This window comes from Canis aureus, chromosome 7 (assembly GCF_053574225.1).
Source record: "Canis aureus isolate CA01 chromosome 7, VMU_Caureus_v.1.0, whole genome shotgun sequence".
Classification (NCBI taxonomy): Eukaryota; Metazoa; Chordata; class Mammalia; order Carnivora; family Canidae; genus Canis; species Canis aureus.
Window position 1 is genome coordinate 22,895,612 of NC_135617.1, and position 15,699 is coordinate 22,911,310.

Consider the following 15,699-nt stretch of genomic DNA (forward strand, 5'->3'; position numbering starts at 1 on the left):
TCAAGGAGGGCAGAGGTGAGAGTGGTCCCATCCTTTGCCCAAGGCTGAGGAGGTCTGCTGATTCTGCTGATTAGGGAAGAGCCATCAGTAGACAGCCAGAGCCAAGTACCTAGGTTGGCTTTCTCCAGGGGATAGAGAAGCATCAGATTGGACTCTGTGAAGAAAATAAAATTTTTAAATTAAATTAATAAAATCTTTCTCAAGGTTCAGATAATTGAGGAGATATAACCTTTTCTTTTGAGGGAGTAAAAGATAATAAGAGTTGTTACTTCAGCTATTCATAAAGGCAGAACATAGCGCTTCACATATGCTTTCTTTTTAAAATCTTCTCATTCACCCTTATAAGGGGAGTACTATTATTGCTTCATTTTACAATTTTACAGAGACCGAGACCTAGAGAGGGAAAGGAAGTTGCCCAAGGTCACCAGATTAGTAAGTGGTATTGCTGGGATTCACATCCATATCTTTCTGACTCCCAATGCCCATATTTTTAGGTTATATTGATTTATGAATTCAGTATCCTTATATCCCTCCTGCTCCTTTCAGACATGTAATTGTGATATTTCTAACCACTCAGGATGTTAGAATACATGTTCTTCATTAATCAAGTTACTTCACATTTGATTTGGGAAAATAAACTCTTCATGAAGGGAAATTGCTTAACCTTCCTAATTTTTATTTCACTATTATTTAATTTCTATCAATTGGTTATAATCATTGTGATTATGGCATTTTAATTTTTTTGGCATTTTAATACACTGTTCCACAGATCATAAAATACTTACCTAACTAAGTATCATAGACTTGTCAAACAGTATCATTATCTGAGTAATCCTAAGTGTTTTTATTGGTTTCCTGTACTACTTTTCATTTTACTACCTTTAATGTCATTGTAGAGAATGCTAGAGTAATGACTAAGACAATTTGTTGTGTTTTTCTGGCAATTGTCAGTAAATTATCAACTCGGTAAAGTAAGGAATAAAAGAGCTAACTTGTTGGTAAAATTACAAAGACTTCATAATATTAAAGGCTTTTTTTAAGTTAGGGACCTCACTATAGTATTTACACAAAAGTTGACAGTTTTCTGGCTGTGAAATGATGGATTCACAGCAGCCAAAAAGGTCTGCCACTGACAAAAGAGTTATTTAGAGGTCACTGAGTATAACACCATAGTTGATGACTTTCCTGATATGAAAGAGGATTTTTCAAACACATTTGAAAGTTTTACAGTGAATCTGAAAATATAGTTCAGGTAAGATTACTTAAAACCACCATTTAATTTTTTTTTAATGAAGTGCCCACTAAGCCATTATTATTTGTTACAGGAAAAAGTTTAGAATAAATGAGATAGGGGGCAGCCCTGGTGGCTCAGCGGTTTAGCGCCACCTTCCATCCAGGGCCTGATCCTGGAGACCCAGGATCAAGTCCCATGTCAGGCTCCCTGCATGGAGCCTGCTTCTCCCTCTGCCTGTGTCTCTGCCTCTCTCTCTCTCTCTGTCTCTCATGAATAAATAAATGAAATCTTTAAAAAAAAAAAAAGAATATTTCTATCTTACTCTTACTATAATGCACATAAAAATTTTATTTTAACTTTGCAAAAGGTGTAGCTTCCCCTTTATGAAAATACAATGTTAACAGAAAAAAAAGTACTTCACTATTCCAAAATCTTAAATTACAAGATCTATAAAATAAGTACTGTGTTGGAAATACATATAAAAATTTTATACCATTCTTTTGGATAAATACATTCTTCCCCCTCCTCTAATTTTCAATTCTAGGTACTCGACCACCACTGATCAAAAATTTACCTAAGCCCATTGAGAGCCTGATGACTCGTTGTTGGTCTAAAGATCCTTCTCAGCGCCCTTCAATGGAGGAAATTGTGAAAATAATGACTCACTTGATGCGGGTATAATCCTTCTTTTGAGGGGCTTTGGATTTAGGGGAATTTGATAGATACTGAGTTTGGATGGGGTTTAATGTGAAGAGACATTATTGCTATTTTCTGCTTTATACTTTTCTGTTTTGTCCAGTTTCGAATGGGCATTTATTACTCATATTCAGAGGAGGAAACATCATTTTGGGGAAAAAATCGAGTTCTTTATAATGGAAAGATAACTAGACTTGGTTTCTGAACTTGCTTTTTCCTCTTGCTTAACTTAGTGGACAAATGCGTTTGTCTTGATAGGACTTAGGTATTTTCTGACTCTAATACTTGCCAAACTAAATTTTAAATTTTCTTGAGTACAGATCTTCATCAAGGAGTCATTTATGCAGGGCAATAGAACAGTTGTATACCCAGGCACATTTGTTTAAATGATTTTTACCTTCTGGTGTTTCATTGCACAGTTTTAGCTTTTCATTTGCCATTAAAATGTTAAACTTCTAGGATTTATAGATAGGATTTTTTAATTTAGAGGAACCCTTTCAAATGATTATCAAAATTTCTTAGTCTATAAACAGTTTGAGAATTATTTGAATAATTTTAGGCCTTTAGTTTTGGGTGCACTAATAAAATCTATCGAGTGGTACTTTGACTTGAAAAGTTCACATACTTATGAAAGTGCCTGAATTTCAGAACAGTTTGCTCAATAGAAGAACCCTTCAATCTCCTTACATATAGATTTTCTAAATGGCTAGAGATTTGTTTATTCTATTGAAAATGATTTAGGCAAACCAAGCTTGAAGTAATCTGATTAAAACTTACCATCATATGTGAATTCCAGCTATACATAGGATCCTAGGCCCTAAAGATACATTCATAAGAAATCTACTTCGTCTCCATAGTGAGATACCTTAAAACATTGGGATATAAAAATTGTTCAGATTGTTGTTGTACTTACATGTGCTTTGTCTGATTTGAAAAGAAAACCTTTCCTTTTCTCCCCTAATTTCTAATGTTTGCCCAGCAAAAATTTCCAATATTATATCTCCAGTTTATAGCGGAACAGCCATAATCTATTTTTGATATTCAAAATATTAGTTCTGACAATTATTCTATGGCATACCAAGCTCAACTGTCAGACTGACAGAAATTTCAACAGTTTGGAAGTTTGTATCAGCAGAACATAAATACATTTTATATAATTATAAAAAAATACATTTTATATAATTATAAGGAATGATACTATTATATTACCTATGTTCCTCTAGAAAAATATAGCTGTGTTCTTTAGAACTGTCTAGGCTCTGTGTAAAATAGATACTTAAGTACATACATGGCATTGATCACAGGTGAAATACAAAAGAGTAGCACATTATCATCATCTTTGTAAAACCAAAAACCTAAGGCATATACTGAGTATATGTATCCACAAATTCAGTATATGCCTTAGAGAAAATGAAGCAGTATCTTTGCTACTTTCACATCTCAGGACAAGGAAATAATGTGTATTCTTCAAATTAATTTTCACAGGATTTATTTTACGTTAAAGAAATTTTAAATTGTGATTTACTTTTTCATATATAGTACTTTCCAGGAGCAGATGAACCATTACAGTATCCTTGTCAGTATTCAGATGAAGGACAGAGCAACTCTGCCACCAGTACAGGTAAATGGATAGATTGGAAGAGTAATAACCTAATTTTTTTGTCTCTGTTCCCATGAAATTATAATCAAGAGGTAATGAATGATGTCTCCATTTGCATTTTAATTTCTTCGTTTCATATGATTGACTGCAATTTGGGTTTCCAGGTGCATCATTCTTCATGAAGGTATCCAGATTAAAGAGTTACTAAAGATCTGCTTCCAAGTATTAGAATTCTTGCATAGTTAAATATAAAAATATGGAATATTGTATTGCTGGGAATGTCATTCTTTATTTGAAAGAAAATCATTTTTACACAGATAACGGCTTGATCAAATAATATTAGAAATCATTGTAAATGTAAAAATCAGTGTATTTCTTCTTCGTATTTCACCCTACTTTGTAGAAAAGCCTGTAGAAACTCTTATTTAAGAACTCTTGTTTTTAGTTCAAAGTTCCTTAGTTTTCTAAATACAAGGTAATAGTGGGATCCGTAGTATGTGAACATCAAAAAAGACAGTAGAGATAACTCTCTTAGAAAAATTGTGCTTTTCAAAATATATGGCCTTTTAAGTATTTTTATTAAGATTTTATTTTTACTGATCTGTTTCCCCAACCTCGAAAATAATTACGTTTACTTTAAGCTGGCTTAATAGTTATTACCAAATTCCATCTTTACTGAAAATCTGTAAGTTGCTCTGAATTCTAAAGTGAACTTCTCTGAAATTCCATGATTTGTTTCTGCCACCACCTCCAGACTCTCTCCCTGTTTAAGTATTGTGACCTTCAGTCCTTTGATCTTTCCATCTTTTCACTGAGCTCCAGTTCTCTCAGAGCCTTCCTTTCACTTAATTCCAGTTATTTTAATTTCTTGTCTCAGGCTTGTTTGGCTATTAACCACAAGTGGTTAAATCTGACACTTGCAGGGCAGCCTGGGTGGCTCAGCAGTTGAGCATTTGCCTTCAGCCCAGGGTGTGATCCTGGAGACCTGGGATGGAATCCCACGTCAGGTTCCCTGCATGGAGCCTGCTTCTCCCTCTGCCTGTGTCTCTGCCTCTCTCTCTCTGTCTCTCATGAATAAATAAATAAAATCTTAAAAAAAAAAAAAATCTGACGATTGCTTTTGCTTGCCTCTGCCAGTATGGGTGCACATGGCTGGAGACAACACGTATTTACTGTCTTCAAACACCTTAGTGATTTAGTGATGCTACATGGCTGTCCTATAATTTAGTCTGTCTCCTCTCACTTAGGTGACTTAACTTTATACTTTAACCTGTCTCCTCAAATGTCAAATAATCTCCTCTTCACTCCTCACTTTCAGCTGATCTTATTTTCTATTTCTTTGAAAAATTGGATTGATCAAAAGGTAGCTTCCAGAAGCTCCCCCACTACATCTGCCCACCGGCCGGTATCTGTGCCCATCTGCTCTACATTCTTTTCTGTTACCATGGCTGAGCTCCTCACCAGAGGCAAGCTTGTCTACTTAGGCAGTGTATCCCATCTGCTCTTCCCAGCAGTTCTTCCCTCGGTCTTTTGCATCATCAGTTTTAGCCTTTCTACTGGAATCATTCATTCCCAGGGCATATATAGTCTGTATTTGCATCCTCTTAGCTTCTCTCTTCCCATTCTCTCTAGTGCCCAGTCCATTTAGGCTTTTATATACTACTACTCCAGAATTACCCCTGTCAATGTTACTAGTTGTCTCCACATGACTAAATTGAAATGATTTTCACTTCTCATTGTTTCTTTAAAAAAAAAAAAAAAAAAAAAGATTTATTTATTTAAATAAGCAAGAAGGAGAGAGACCATGTACAGCAAGGGCAGGGGGAGAGGGAGAAAGAGAATCTTAAGCAGACTTCCTCCTGAGCAGGGACCTGACCTGGGTCGTTTTGGTTTTTGTTTTTTTTTTAAGATTTTATTTATTTATTCATGAGAGACACACATACACAGAGGCAGAGACACAGGCAGAGGGAGAAGCAGGCTCCATGCTGGGAACCCGACGTGGGAAGTGGGACTCGATCCCAGGTCTCCAGGATCACACCCTAACCCGAAGGTGGTGCTAAACTGCTGAGCCACCCAGGCTGCCCTGACCTGGGTTCTTATGACCTGAGACCTGAGATCATGACCTGAGCCAAAACCAAGAATCAGATGCTTAACCAACTGTGCCACCCAAGTGCTCCTAGTTCTCATCTTTTTTGGCTTTCAGTAACATTTAACACAGTTCATTACCTTCTCCTTATATAGAGCATTTTCTTTAGTTAGTCCACAGGTTACCATATGAGCCTGGGTTTCCATCTTCTATCTCTGGCCACTTTCTCTGATGGTTTCCTATGCTGGTAACTTTTTATCTTCCCAACCTATACATGTCACCATGCCTAGCGCTCAGTCATTAAGGCTCTTTTGTTTATCTCTCTACCCTCATTTCCTCAGTAATCTCATCCAGTATCATAGTTTTATATACCATCTATTTGCTGATGTTTTGCTTCATCCCTGGCCTGAACTTCATACTCCTATATCCAGCTACTTGATATCTAATAGGAACTCAAACTTTTTTTTTTTTTTAAGATTTTTTATTTATTCATGAGAAACACACAGAGAGAAAAAGGCACAGACAGAGGCAGAGGGAGAAGCAGGCTCCATGCAGGGAGCCTGACGTGGAACTCGATCCCGGGTCCCCAGGATCATGCCCTGGGCTGAAGGCGGCGCTAAACCGCTGAGCCACCCGGGCTGCCCAGGAACTCAAACTTAACATATTCCAAACTAAGCTCCTGATATACCCTTCAAATTTAGTTTTCCCATGGTCTTCCCCATCTTGATTAATAGCCACTTTGATTTACTAGCTCAGACTAAGAACCTTACAGTCACCCTTGACTTTAGAAGACTAAGCATTTTGGTTCCCTGTTTCTGCTATCCTTAAGTTTCATTTAAAATGGGTTTGGAGGGCAGCCCGGGTGGCTCAGTGGTTTAGCACCACCTTCAGCCTGGGGCATGATCCTAGAGACCCAGGATCGAGTCCCACGTCGAGCTCCCTGCATGGAGCCTGCTTCTCTCTGCCTCTCTCTCTGTGTGTGTCTCTCATGAATAAATAAGTAAAATCTTTAAATAAATAAATACATACATAAATAAAGGGTGTGGATATCTTCATTGGCTTGAAAAGTCTTAGTTTCGATTCATATCTTGTTAGTTTAGAAAAGAATTTAAATTACATATTATTGAACAAAGCATCTGTATAATTCCCAATTTGTAATCATAAATATTTCTGCTTTCCTAGGCTCATTCATGGACATCGCTTCTACAAATACCAGTAATAAAAGTGACACTAATATGGAGCAAGTTCCTGCCACAAATGATACTATTAAACGCTTAGAATCAAAATTGTTGAAAAACCAGGCAAAGCAACAGGTTTGTTTTGTTACTAAAAGTAAAATCATATGATGACTTTACTAGTAGTCATAACTTTATACTGACTGAAACTATTTGTCATCTTCCATTATACAAATGCTGAATCTTGTTCCTGAAGCAGATAACCATAGAGACATAAAATGAGATTCTCCTACCATTTATCACAATCAAATTGTTTTCCCTTCTGATGATTGCTGCCTTTGCCAATAGTGCAACTCCCTCCCTGTGATGTTCCCTAGCTTTAATGGTTGATTAAAAATGTAAAGTGCTAAAAAAAAAACCGGTTCTGCTACCCAGTTAAAGGAATTTGTCCTAAATCTATCATTTCATATTGTTCAGATTTATTATCTTTTTGTGTTGTTGGTTAAAAAGTATTTTAGGTAGTAATTTTATTTATCTTACCTGAGGCATTTAGGTTAACTAATAATTGTAGCCTCTAACTCCCAACTCCAGTGACTGCCCTTTCTTAAAAGCAGCCATCTGTAGCTTGCTCTCCCTTAACCCCTGCAATTTCTTCTCCCTTAAAACTTTCTTTCAGAACAGAACAGATTCCATAAGAATCTTAGGTGATATCTTCCTCCTCCTAGGCTGCCCAGGAGTTTTAAATTTAAAGAGCTTCAGTAATTCTTGTAATTTTAACAGAGTGAATCGGGACGTTTAAGCTTGGGAGCTTCCCGTGGAAGCAGCGTGGAGAGCTTGCCCCCAACCTCCGAGGGCAAGAGGATGAGTGCTGACATGTCTGAAATAGAAGCCAGAATTGCTGCAACCACAGGTAAAAAGGAAACAAAAACCTAAAGAGAAGTGGAAATAAAAGTTTTAATTGTTTCAGTAGTGGGAATGTCAGGTTTTTTGTGTCATAAATTTTTTTCAAGCAGGAAGTAGGCTTACACTATACTTTCTAAGTTTCTAGCCATAATTTGTATGTTTTTCTCCAATTCCAAATAAGGCAAGTATGACTTACAAAATTATTTGGATCATAAAATATATTTTTATTAAATATAAATCTTTCACCTCAAACATGAGGTCAAAATTTAAGTAGGAAATTGAAATCTTGCCAAAATTAGAATGTTTCAGCAGATTTTTAGTGATTATATTAGAAATTGTGCTGACTTCAAATAATAGCAAATATTTTGTTTTGAAATTAGCAGAAAAATGTACTCTAGATCCAAATATGATTTGGCCATACTGTGTGTTCCTCTTCCTTCCAGTAGCAAGAATAGCCAAGTTGGTATAGATAATTCTTTTAATTGTTATCTAAAAGATCATGGTAATTTTATTCAATCCTGGAAAAGCTAGTATTTGAATTCCATTTTTTCACTTAAATGATTAATGATTAATTACTGAAGGACTGGTTTTCACAAAAACAATTACAGTTGACCCTTGAACATCACAGGGGTTAGGGATATCAACCTGCCTTGCAGTTGAAAATCCACATGTGCCTGGGTGGCTCAGTCAGTTGAGCATCTGACACGAAGTCTTCTTAAGATTCTCTCCCTCTCCATCTGTCCCTTCTCCACTCACTCTCTTGCTTTCTAAATGAATAAATAAAATCTAAAAAATAAATAAATCTTTTTAAAAAAGAAAATCCATATGTAACTTATGACTCCCCCAGAACTTAAGAATATTATAAGGAGAATAGGGGCACCTGGGTGGCTCAGTGAGTTGGGCGTCTGCCTTTGACTCAGGTCATGATCCCAGGGTTCTGGGATCGAGCCTGCTCAGCATGAAGTCTGCTTCTCCCTCTCTCTCTGTTGTTTCCACTTCTTGTAATCCTTCCCTTTCCCTCCCTCTCTCTGTCAAATAAAATCTTTTTAAAAATGTAAGGAAAATACATTAATAACACTATATTGTATTTTTTTTAACCATGTATAATTGGACCCTCGCAATTGAAACCCATGTTGTTCAATGGTCAGTTGTATATATTTTATTACCTGAGTGAATTACCAGTTTTTAGCTAGGTAATGCTGGTTTAATTTGTTTTCGTTCCAGTTCTTCCAGGGGTAGAGGAAAGCTAATTATAAAAGTAAATACATTTCTTTTGTGGAAAATGTGGAAATAAAAACAACCAAAAACCAGTTTTCCTTAACTGTCCCCCTAAGAGATAAACTCTTAACAATTTTGTGTCTTTACTTCTAGTCTTTTAACCGTATGTATGTATACATGTGTATTTTCATGCATATTAGTATGTATATTTCTTAACTTAGCTAACCAGGTTTCTTTGGAGTTTTTTTAGGTCTTTTTTTCTCATTTGTTTTTTTTTTTTTCTTCTAAATAGAATGTTGTCATTTTTTGTGGAGCTCTTTTCAGAAAGAAGTTTCCCAGAAGACCATCATATTGTACTTGTCTTCATCTAATAATGAACACTGATTATATTAGCATTAGAATCAGCTAGCTACAACAGAATATTCAAAATAGCAGTGTCTTTAACACATAAGCTTTGTTTTTCATACATAGAGAAATTTGAAATTTGCTCTATGATCTTAGACAGCTGAGCTCCTCTGTCTCTGGGCCACAATTCTATTGTGTGGCTTCCATCTTCAAGGTTATTTTGTGCTCTAGAATAGCTATCATAATTTCAGTCATCACACCCACAATCCAGGCAGCAAGAGGGGAAAATTAGAAGGCCATAGGATACATGCCCAAGTTCTTTCAAGGATCTTTACCAGAAGTTTCCCCTATCTACTTCCATAGAGATGCCTTTGGCCATAGTAATAGATGGCTACATGGGGCTACAAGGAAAAAACGGATCTGTGATCTTTTATGTAGGAACATTGCTGTCCTGGGTAAAGTCAGTGTGCTGTTGCTAAGAAAGAGGGGAAGAATAGAGATTGGCAGGGGACTAGCAATCTTTGCCACACAGATGGATCTTCATAAATGATCAAATTGAATGGAGCTTACCAGCCACTAACAAGCTCTCCTACTCTCTGAGTCACAAGTGTTCTTCTGTGGAGTGAGGGCATCTCAGTATAGCATTAGATGAATAGTGTATACAGTGACACATCTTCACACTTGGGAAACCTTTCACTTTAGGGATGTCATTCAAGTTAGATCTGCTAAATAATAATTACTGCTCTAAAGTGGTGTTATAATTTATATCTTTTCTGGTCAGGTACTGGTTTATAATTATTCTGTACAGAAGTGATACTTCAGTAGGTTAAAAACAACCACATATATTTAAATTATCCTACCCTCTAAATGTGGAACAGATGTTGAACATCCACTGAATTTTATACAGTTCAGATTTTTTTAATGAATTGTCTTACTTTGAAAGATTCATATTCTCCAGCTTTTAACACTGTTCACATTTAATGGGAATGTACTTTGACCTTTGGAAACTACAGCAAATATTCAGCTGAATAGAAGTGTATGTAAATATTTATTTACAAAAGCATATATGTTTTGTACTTTGATTCAATAATTACCATTTAATCACAAATTTCACTTTATAGCAACTTCAAGAAACATCTAATTTGAACATATATTCCTTTGTTTGTGTAATTAAAACAAATATGGTGGCTTATTTCTTTTTAACTCCTGTCTCCCTTCCCACTTTCATCCTAGCCCTCCATCGCTTATCAGTGATTCCACTTAGGTAGATTGTTTCCCATGTTTGAAATTTAGCTTCCTCACTACTGTGCAGCTTTGTCTCTGTCCTTTTTTTTTTCCCCCTGCTAATTAAAACCAGTATGTGAAAATCTTTATTGATAGTTTGTTTTCTCCTAAATCATGCCTTTTCTTAGCATGAATGAAAAGTTAGATAGTTCTGCATGCCATTCTGCATGAAGTATTAACATAACTATTTGAAAATTATTCTGTTTTTGTAGTTAATCGTTTTCTGTGTTACTGTTTGTGGTTGTTTGCATGTATACTGTATATATATGTTTTTGCAGCCTATTCCAAGCCTAAACGGGGCCACCGTAAAACTGCTTCATTTGGCAACATTCTGGATGTCCCTGAGATCGTCATATCAGGTATCATAGACCACCTGAGTTGGTCTAATAGCTGTGGGACCGGAATAATGATCCCTGGTACTTATAAAATGCTTCTTGCTCCAATTGTTATAGGACATAAAAATAGATACCTTGCATGCAGTGATTAGGGAGACAGACTGAAAGGTAATACATTTATATATACTGAAGCAGACTTGACAGGATACCTTAAATCTCCAAAAATGAGGGTAGCATAGAAGGCAAAATAAACCTTTTCTCAGAAGGGGAGAATACCAGCCTAGAATTTTATCAGCTTCCTCCCTGCTTTTAAGTGAGGTGAGCTAAACCAAGACTTTATTTGCACCCAGCAGAAAAAGGAAACAACTGTTTAAAATATTTACTGTTCTTGGCTCCTTTCCTTCCTTAGTTTCTACTTTTGGGGTTCCTTTTAGACTTCCTATCTAAGCCTCTTTCTGTTGGTAGCAAGTGAAATTTGAAGTTAAGAAAAGAGAATTGCTAAATAACATTTTGCCTTAACCTAGAAAATAGAAACAAAGTAAAAGAGATTTGCTGTTTTGCATGGTATCTTGCCAAAGAATCATGGTCAGTTCTGATTCTTGTATGTTATCAAGAGAATCTTCTTGCAAACTACATGTTTTTATACCTAACTAGCACATGGTACTTCAATGTCTTAAATTGGTAAATTGCATTTATTTGTTATGGTGATAATTTCATAGATAAATCTCAATCACCGTTTTTGACAGACAACAAACGTGTGTCATCAAAATTAATCATTTATTACTCTGTCTGCTTTGGGTTTTCCTCTACCTCTTCCCGGTAAAGAAATACACAGTTTTCCCACACACATTTATGGGTATGTTTTGGGTAAATTCCTCAGGGCTATGCATTGCCCGTGATTGTGCTTTTAAAATAGTTTTGTTTCGTAGTTTAATACCTACAGGTCATTTTCTCCTCCAGTAAAGTGAAAACAGAATACAGACCATGTCTTCATTATATATTATTGATTGTATCAGCAGCTATCTGGCACTGGGCCTCATGCGCAGTATTTAATAAATATGTGCCTGTTAAATGAACCAACTATTATTGACCTCCCATGGCTAGGAACTAGGATACATATAAAATCTGTATAAACTATAAATATGCATAAAACATAATTCTTAGGTACTTTGTATAAAACCACTTTATATTAGATTAATTTTTATTTTTTCAAAGTGATTTATTTTATAACATCATCATTATTGCTGTTCAGGGAAAAGAGTTTAACCTATTTCTCACATAGCAATTTCGTTAATTGAGTCATGGCCTGCATGCATAATTAACAGAGTACTTGAGATTATTTCACCTCCATACTGAAAGGTACTGTGTTTAGGGGCATATTATTTTGACTAAAGAAGTAGCAACATTTAGACATACATACTATGAAGCTGTGATTACTTTAAATGTTTGAATCAGGAGTATTTAGGCATATGGCAATATAGTCTTAATCCATGTCTTATGAGTAAGCACTAATAATATATACAAACTCATGTAGTGAACAGTGTAGCCAGTACTGTACAAAATAATGAGGGAGAGAAAAGAGAAAGAAGAGTTTTGATGGTTCTCAACCAGGATGAATATGCCCTCCAGGGGATATTTGGCAACATCTGGTAACATTTTTGGTTGTCACAAGTGGCAGGTGGCAAATAGTGGGAAGGACCCCGGGATGCTGCTAAACACCCTACAATGTATCAAACAGTGTTCCACAAGCCAAGAATTATCCAGCCTAATATGACACTTGGTCAACCTGCCAAGGCTGAGAAACCCTGCTTAAATGCTCTTGTGTGGCCTATAAAGTAGTTTAAGGTACATTATCTCAATTGACCTCTATAGCAGTCTTAATAACTAGGTTACCAGATAAAATTAACAGCTGTTTTATAAGTGAGGAACTTAATCTAATGAATTTTGAGTGGTTTTCTCAGAGCCACATAGCCAGGATCCCAAACTAGATCTGATTCCAATCACATCCATTTTCTCCTCTTTTGTTTGAGGAGGAGAAGACAGAAAAATTGTCTTGCTCCTTTTTAGTGTCCACATTAAAGAGACCTTTTTGGCTAACAGACCCTCTTTTGACACTATGTCCTTATAGAGTCAGGAAACTATAATTCTGCTCTTAATTGCCAGAGCAACAATGCTGTTCACATAGAAATAGTATTCAATAACACATTTTATTAAATATTCTTGGTGACTTTTTTTCCCCCAGATATCTAAACAGTAACCTAATCAGTTTTTACTTTCTTTAATAAAAGATTAATACAAGCACTGGACTTATAACAATTGGACATAAGAGCGAGATATTAATGTATTCTTAGGTTGTATTTTTAAATTAAATATAAAAATATAACCCATGCTTTGGGAGTACTTCAGATGTCTTACATGGCCATTTTAAATTACAAAGAGGGATACTTAATTGCCAGAATTTCTTGGTACCTTGTGCAGTTTTTTTCCTGAAAGTCTGTTTCCCATAAGTTCTGTGGTATTAAATACCTCTTGATAATACCCAAACTGGTATTTATTAATATTGGATCCCAATTGTAAGCACTTTTTTAAAATATAACTATATTTTTTATCTTATCTGTTATGAATAAATATAAGCAAAGTAAATATAAGTGTAGAAGTTTCTTGCTCAGGCTTTAAACTATTTGACCTACCATTTTCTAATCTATTCGTTTATTGAACATTACAAAATGATAAGCTGAAATGAACTTTGAGAAGAGGAAATAGCCTTTCTTAAATGTCTTCTAAAACTTGGAAATTTTAAAAACATAATCATTTCTCCCGTTTAGCCGGTACATTTTAACTTGTATTACTTTTATTTGAAGAAAAGGTGAATGACTGGCATGTTATTAGATTGCTTTAAATTTACTAATTTTTTTTCCTCCCAAGATTTTAATAAGAATATGATTTTTTATTTATTGGGTTTTTCCACTTGATTTTTTTACTTTCCCACATTCATTTTTGTTACTCTCCAAGCTTCCAAGGTTCTATTCCCTCCCCCAATCTTTATTTCATATACTCAAATGAAATAGGGATTATGAATTGTGAAACTATATAATACGTTTTGATAATAACATTTACTGGTGTTAGAATACCTAAATTTTGCATTTCTTTCAAAGATGCAGATGCCAGAGATAAACAGGTAAAATGTCCAAAAAAAAATTAACAAAACAGGAGCAACAAACTTTTCCCATTTAAAGCATGGAGTAAGAGACTTGAGTAGTTAAGTCATGATTTTGTTCATGGCTTTAGTTTGAGTGGTTGAAAAAAGTCAGCAGTTCTGCTCCTGTGTCCTTGAGTGAATAGTTACAGCACGTAAGGAAATCAACTGCAGTAATAATGTATTTTGAAATCCACTGAAAAAAAGGTACTATTTAAGTACATACAAAAGATTTAATTGAAACATTTATCTTCTATACTTCTTCTCTTCTAATATGAAATTCCTTATACAGAGTTTATACCAGATTGCTATCCTAAAATGATCTGTATTTCCAAATATTGCAAAAGTAAATTTTTCCAAATACTGATACTGTGTGACTACCGGAATTTTGAATATATCTTTAAAAAAGTAAACCATAAAGTTTTATAGGATATTTATATTTATACCCAGTGGTACTGAATTTCTTTGTTCAGACTAAATTATAATGCTTGAGTTGATTTAAAACACTTGAAAATTCTCATTTATTCTGTAGATAAGAATAGCTTTAATGTACTTCAATTTGAGATCCTTGAATAGTGGTGCTTCAGTATACCTTTTGCAAGGCTAAAATAACATGGCATAGCATTTTAGAATCATAGTATGCTTTGACCAAAGATGGTACTCCATCTTATATACTGTACTTAAGGATATAAGAAATAATGAAGATTGAATATGCAAAATTTTTAAAAGTCATGTAAAATATTTTTGCCCAGGACCCTGAAGAACCTGAACTTAACTGATATTCTTGTTTGTAATACAGTTCTTAAAGCTGAAAGAAACTTCAGGTATCCTTATAATTTCAGCTGCATTTAGATATACTTACTGAGAAAAATTTAATGAATACTTACATTTAATTTCAGTCAGACACGTTTAGGTCTACATTAGTTGTTTTCAAGAGTATGATGAGTAGTTAAATAGAATAAGTAGAGTATGGGAGATCCCAGGCATATTTAACAAAAATAAATGGTAGCTCAATGTCTCATACTTACACCTTTTCCTGCTTCAGAAGTTTCAGCTATCTTAGGGAGTTGGCAGACGGATTGGACTGGTGGAGGACAGTGCACTGAGGGCTTTGTAGAATGCTGGATAGCTGGAGGCTGTAATACTATTCAGAGACACTTGGGCACTATTTTGCTTTCTCCCATCAGGACAAGAATATAACCTTTTATTTTTTTTTATTTTTTTTTTTAAGAATATAACCTTTTAATACTATATTTGGTTCAAGAACCAGTACATACTAATGTTTTATAAACATTACTTCAAGTACATAAATTATTGGTTCATTTTTTCCCCCCCAAATAGTGCAGTGCTGATGTGAAGAGACAGTGAGATAAGAAGTAGACTTTACTAGATTTGGCAAGTTCCTACCTTGGACACATAGTGTCATTAGCAGCTATAAATCTTTGGATTAGGGACTCTGAGGCTCAAGGAGAGCTATGCTGAAATATATCTGCTTCTGTCATGTGTTGTAGCCACATCACCTTCAATAAAATTCTGTATTTGTGGCTAATTAAATAGGGAAGTTCATCTAACCAATATTAAAGAGAATGTTTAGTAGTCTCTTTATGTATTTTAGCCTATCAGGATC

General features: G+C 35.0%; 1 protein-coding gene across 4 annotated transcripts in view; it reads left to right on the forward strand.

Annotated features, from left to right (window-relative positions):
- MAP3K7 (mitogen-activated protein kinase kinase kinase 7) overlaps positions 1-15,699 on the forward strand; it is a 76,594-nt gene that overhangs the window by 31,021 nt on the left and 29,874 nt on the right. For 3 of the 4 annotated variants that reach the window (XR_013383019.1, XR_013383021.1, XM_077903058.1), the window contains exons 8-12: positions 1,779-1,909; positions 3,470-3,551; positions 6,799-6,929; positions 7,572-7,701; positions 10,820-10,900. Coding sequence is in view for 2 of the 4 variants with exons in the window: in XM_077903058.1 (XP_077759184.1) it covers positions 1,779-1,909; positions 3,470-3,551; positions 6,799-6,929; positions 7,572-7,701; positions 10,820-10,900 (555 nt within the window). In the remaining 2 variants the exon portion in view is untranslated. The remainder of the gene's footprint in view (positions 1-1,778; positions 1,910-3,469; positions 3,552-6,798; positions 6,930-7,571; positions 7,702-10,819; positions 10,901-15,699) is intronic. The other variant, XM_077903059.1, reaches the window with a different exon arrangement.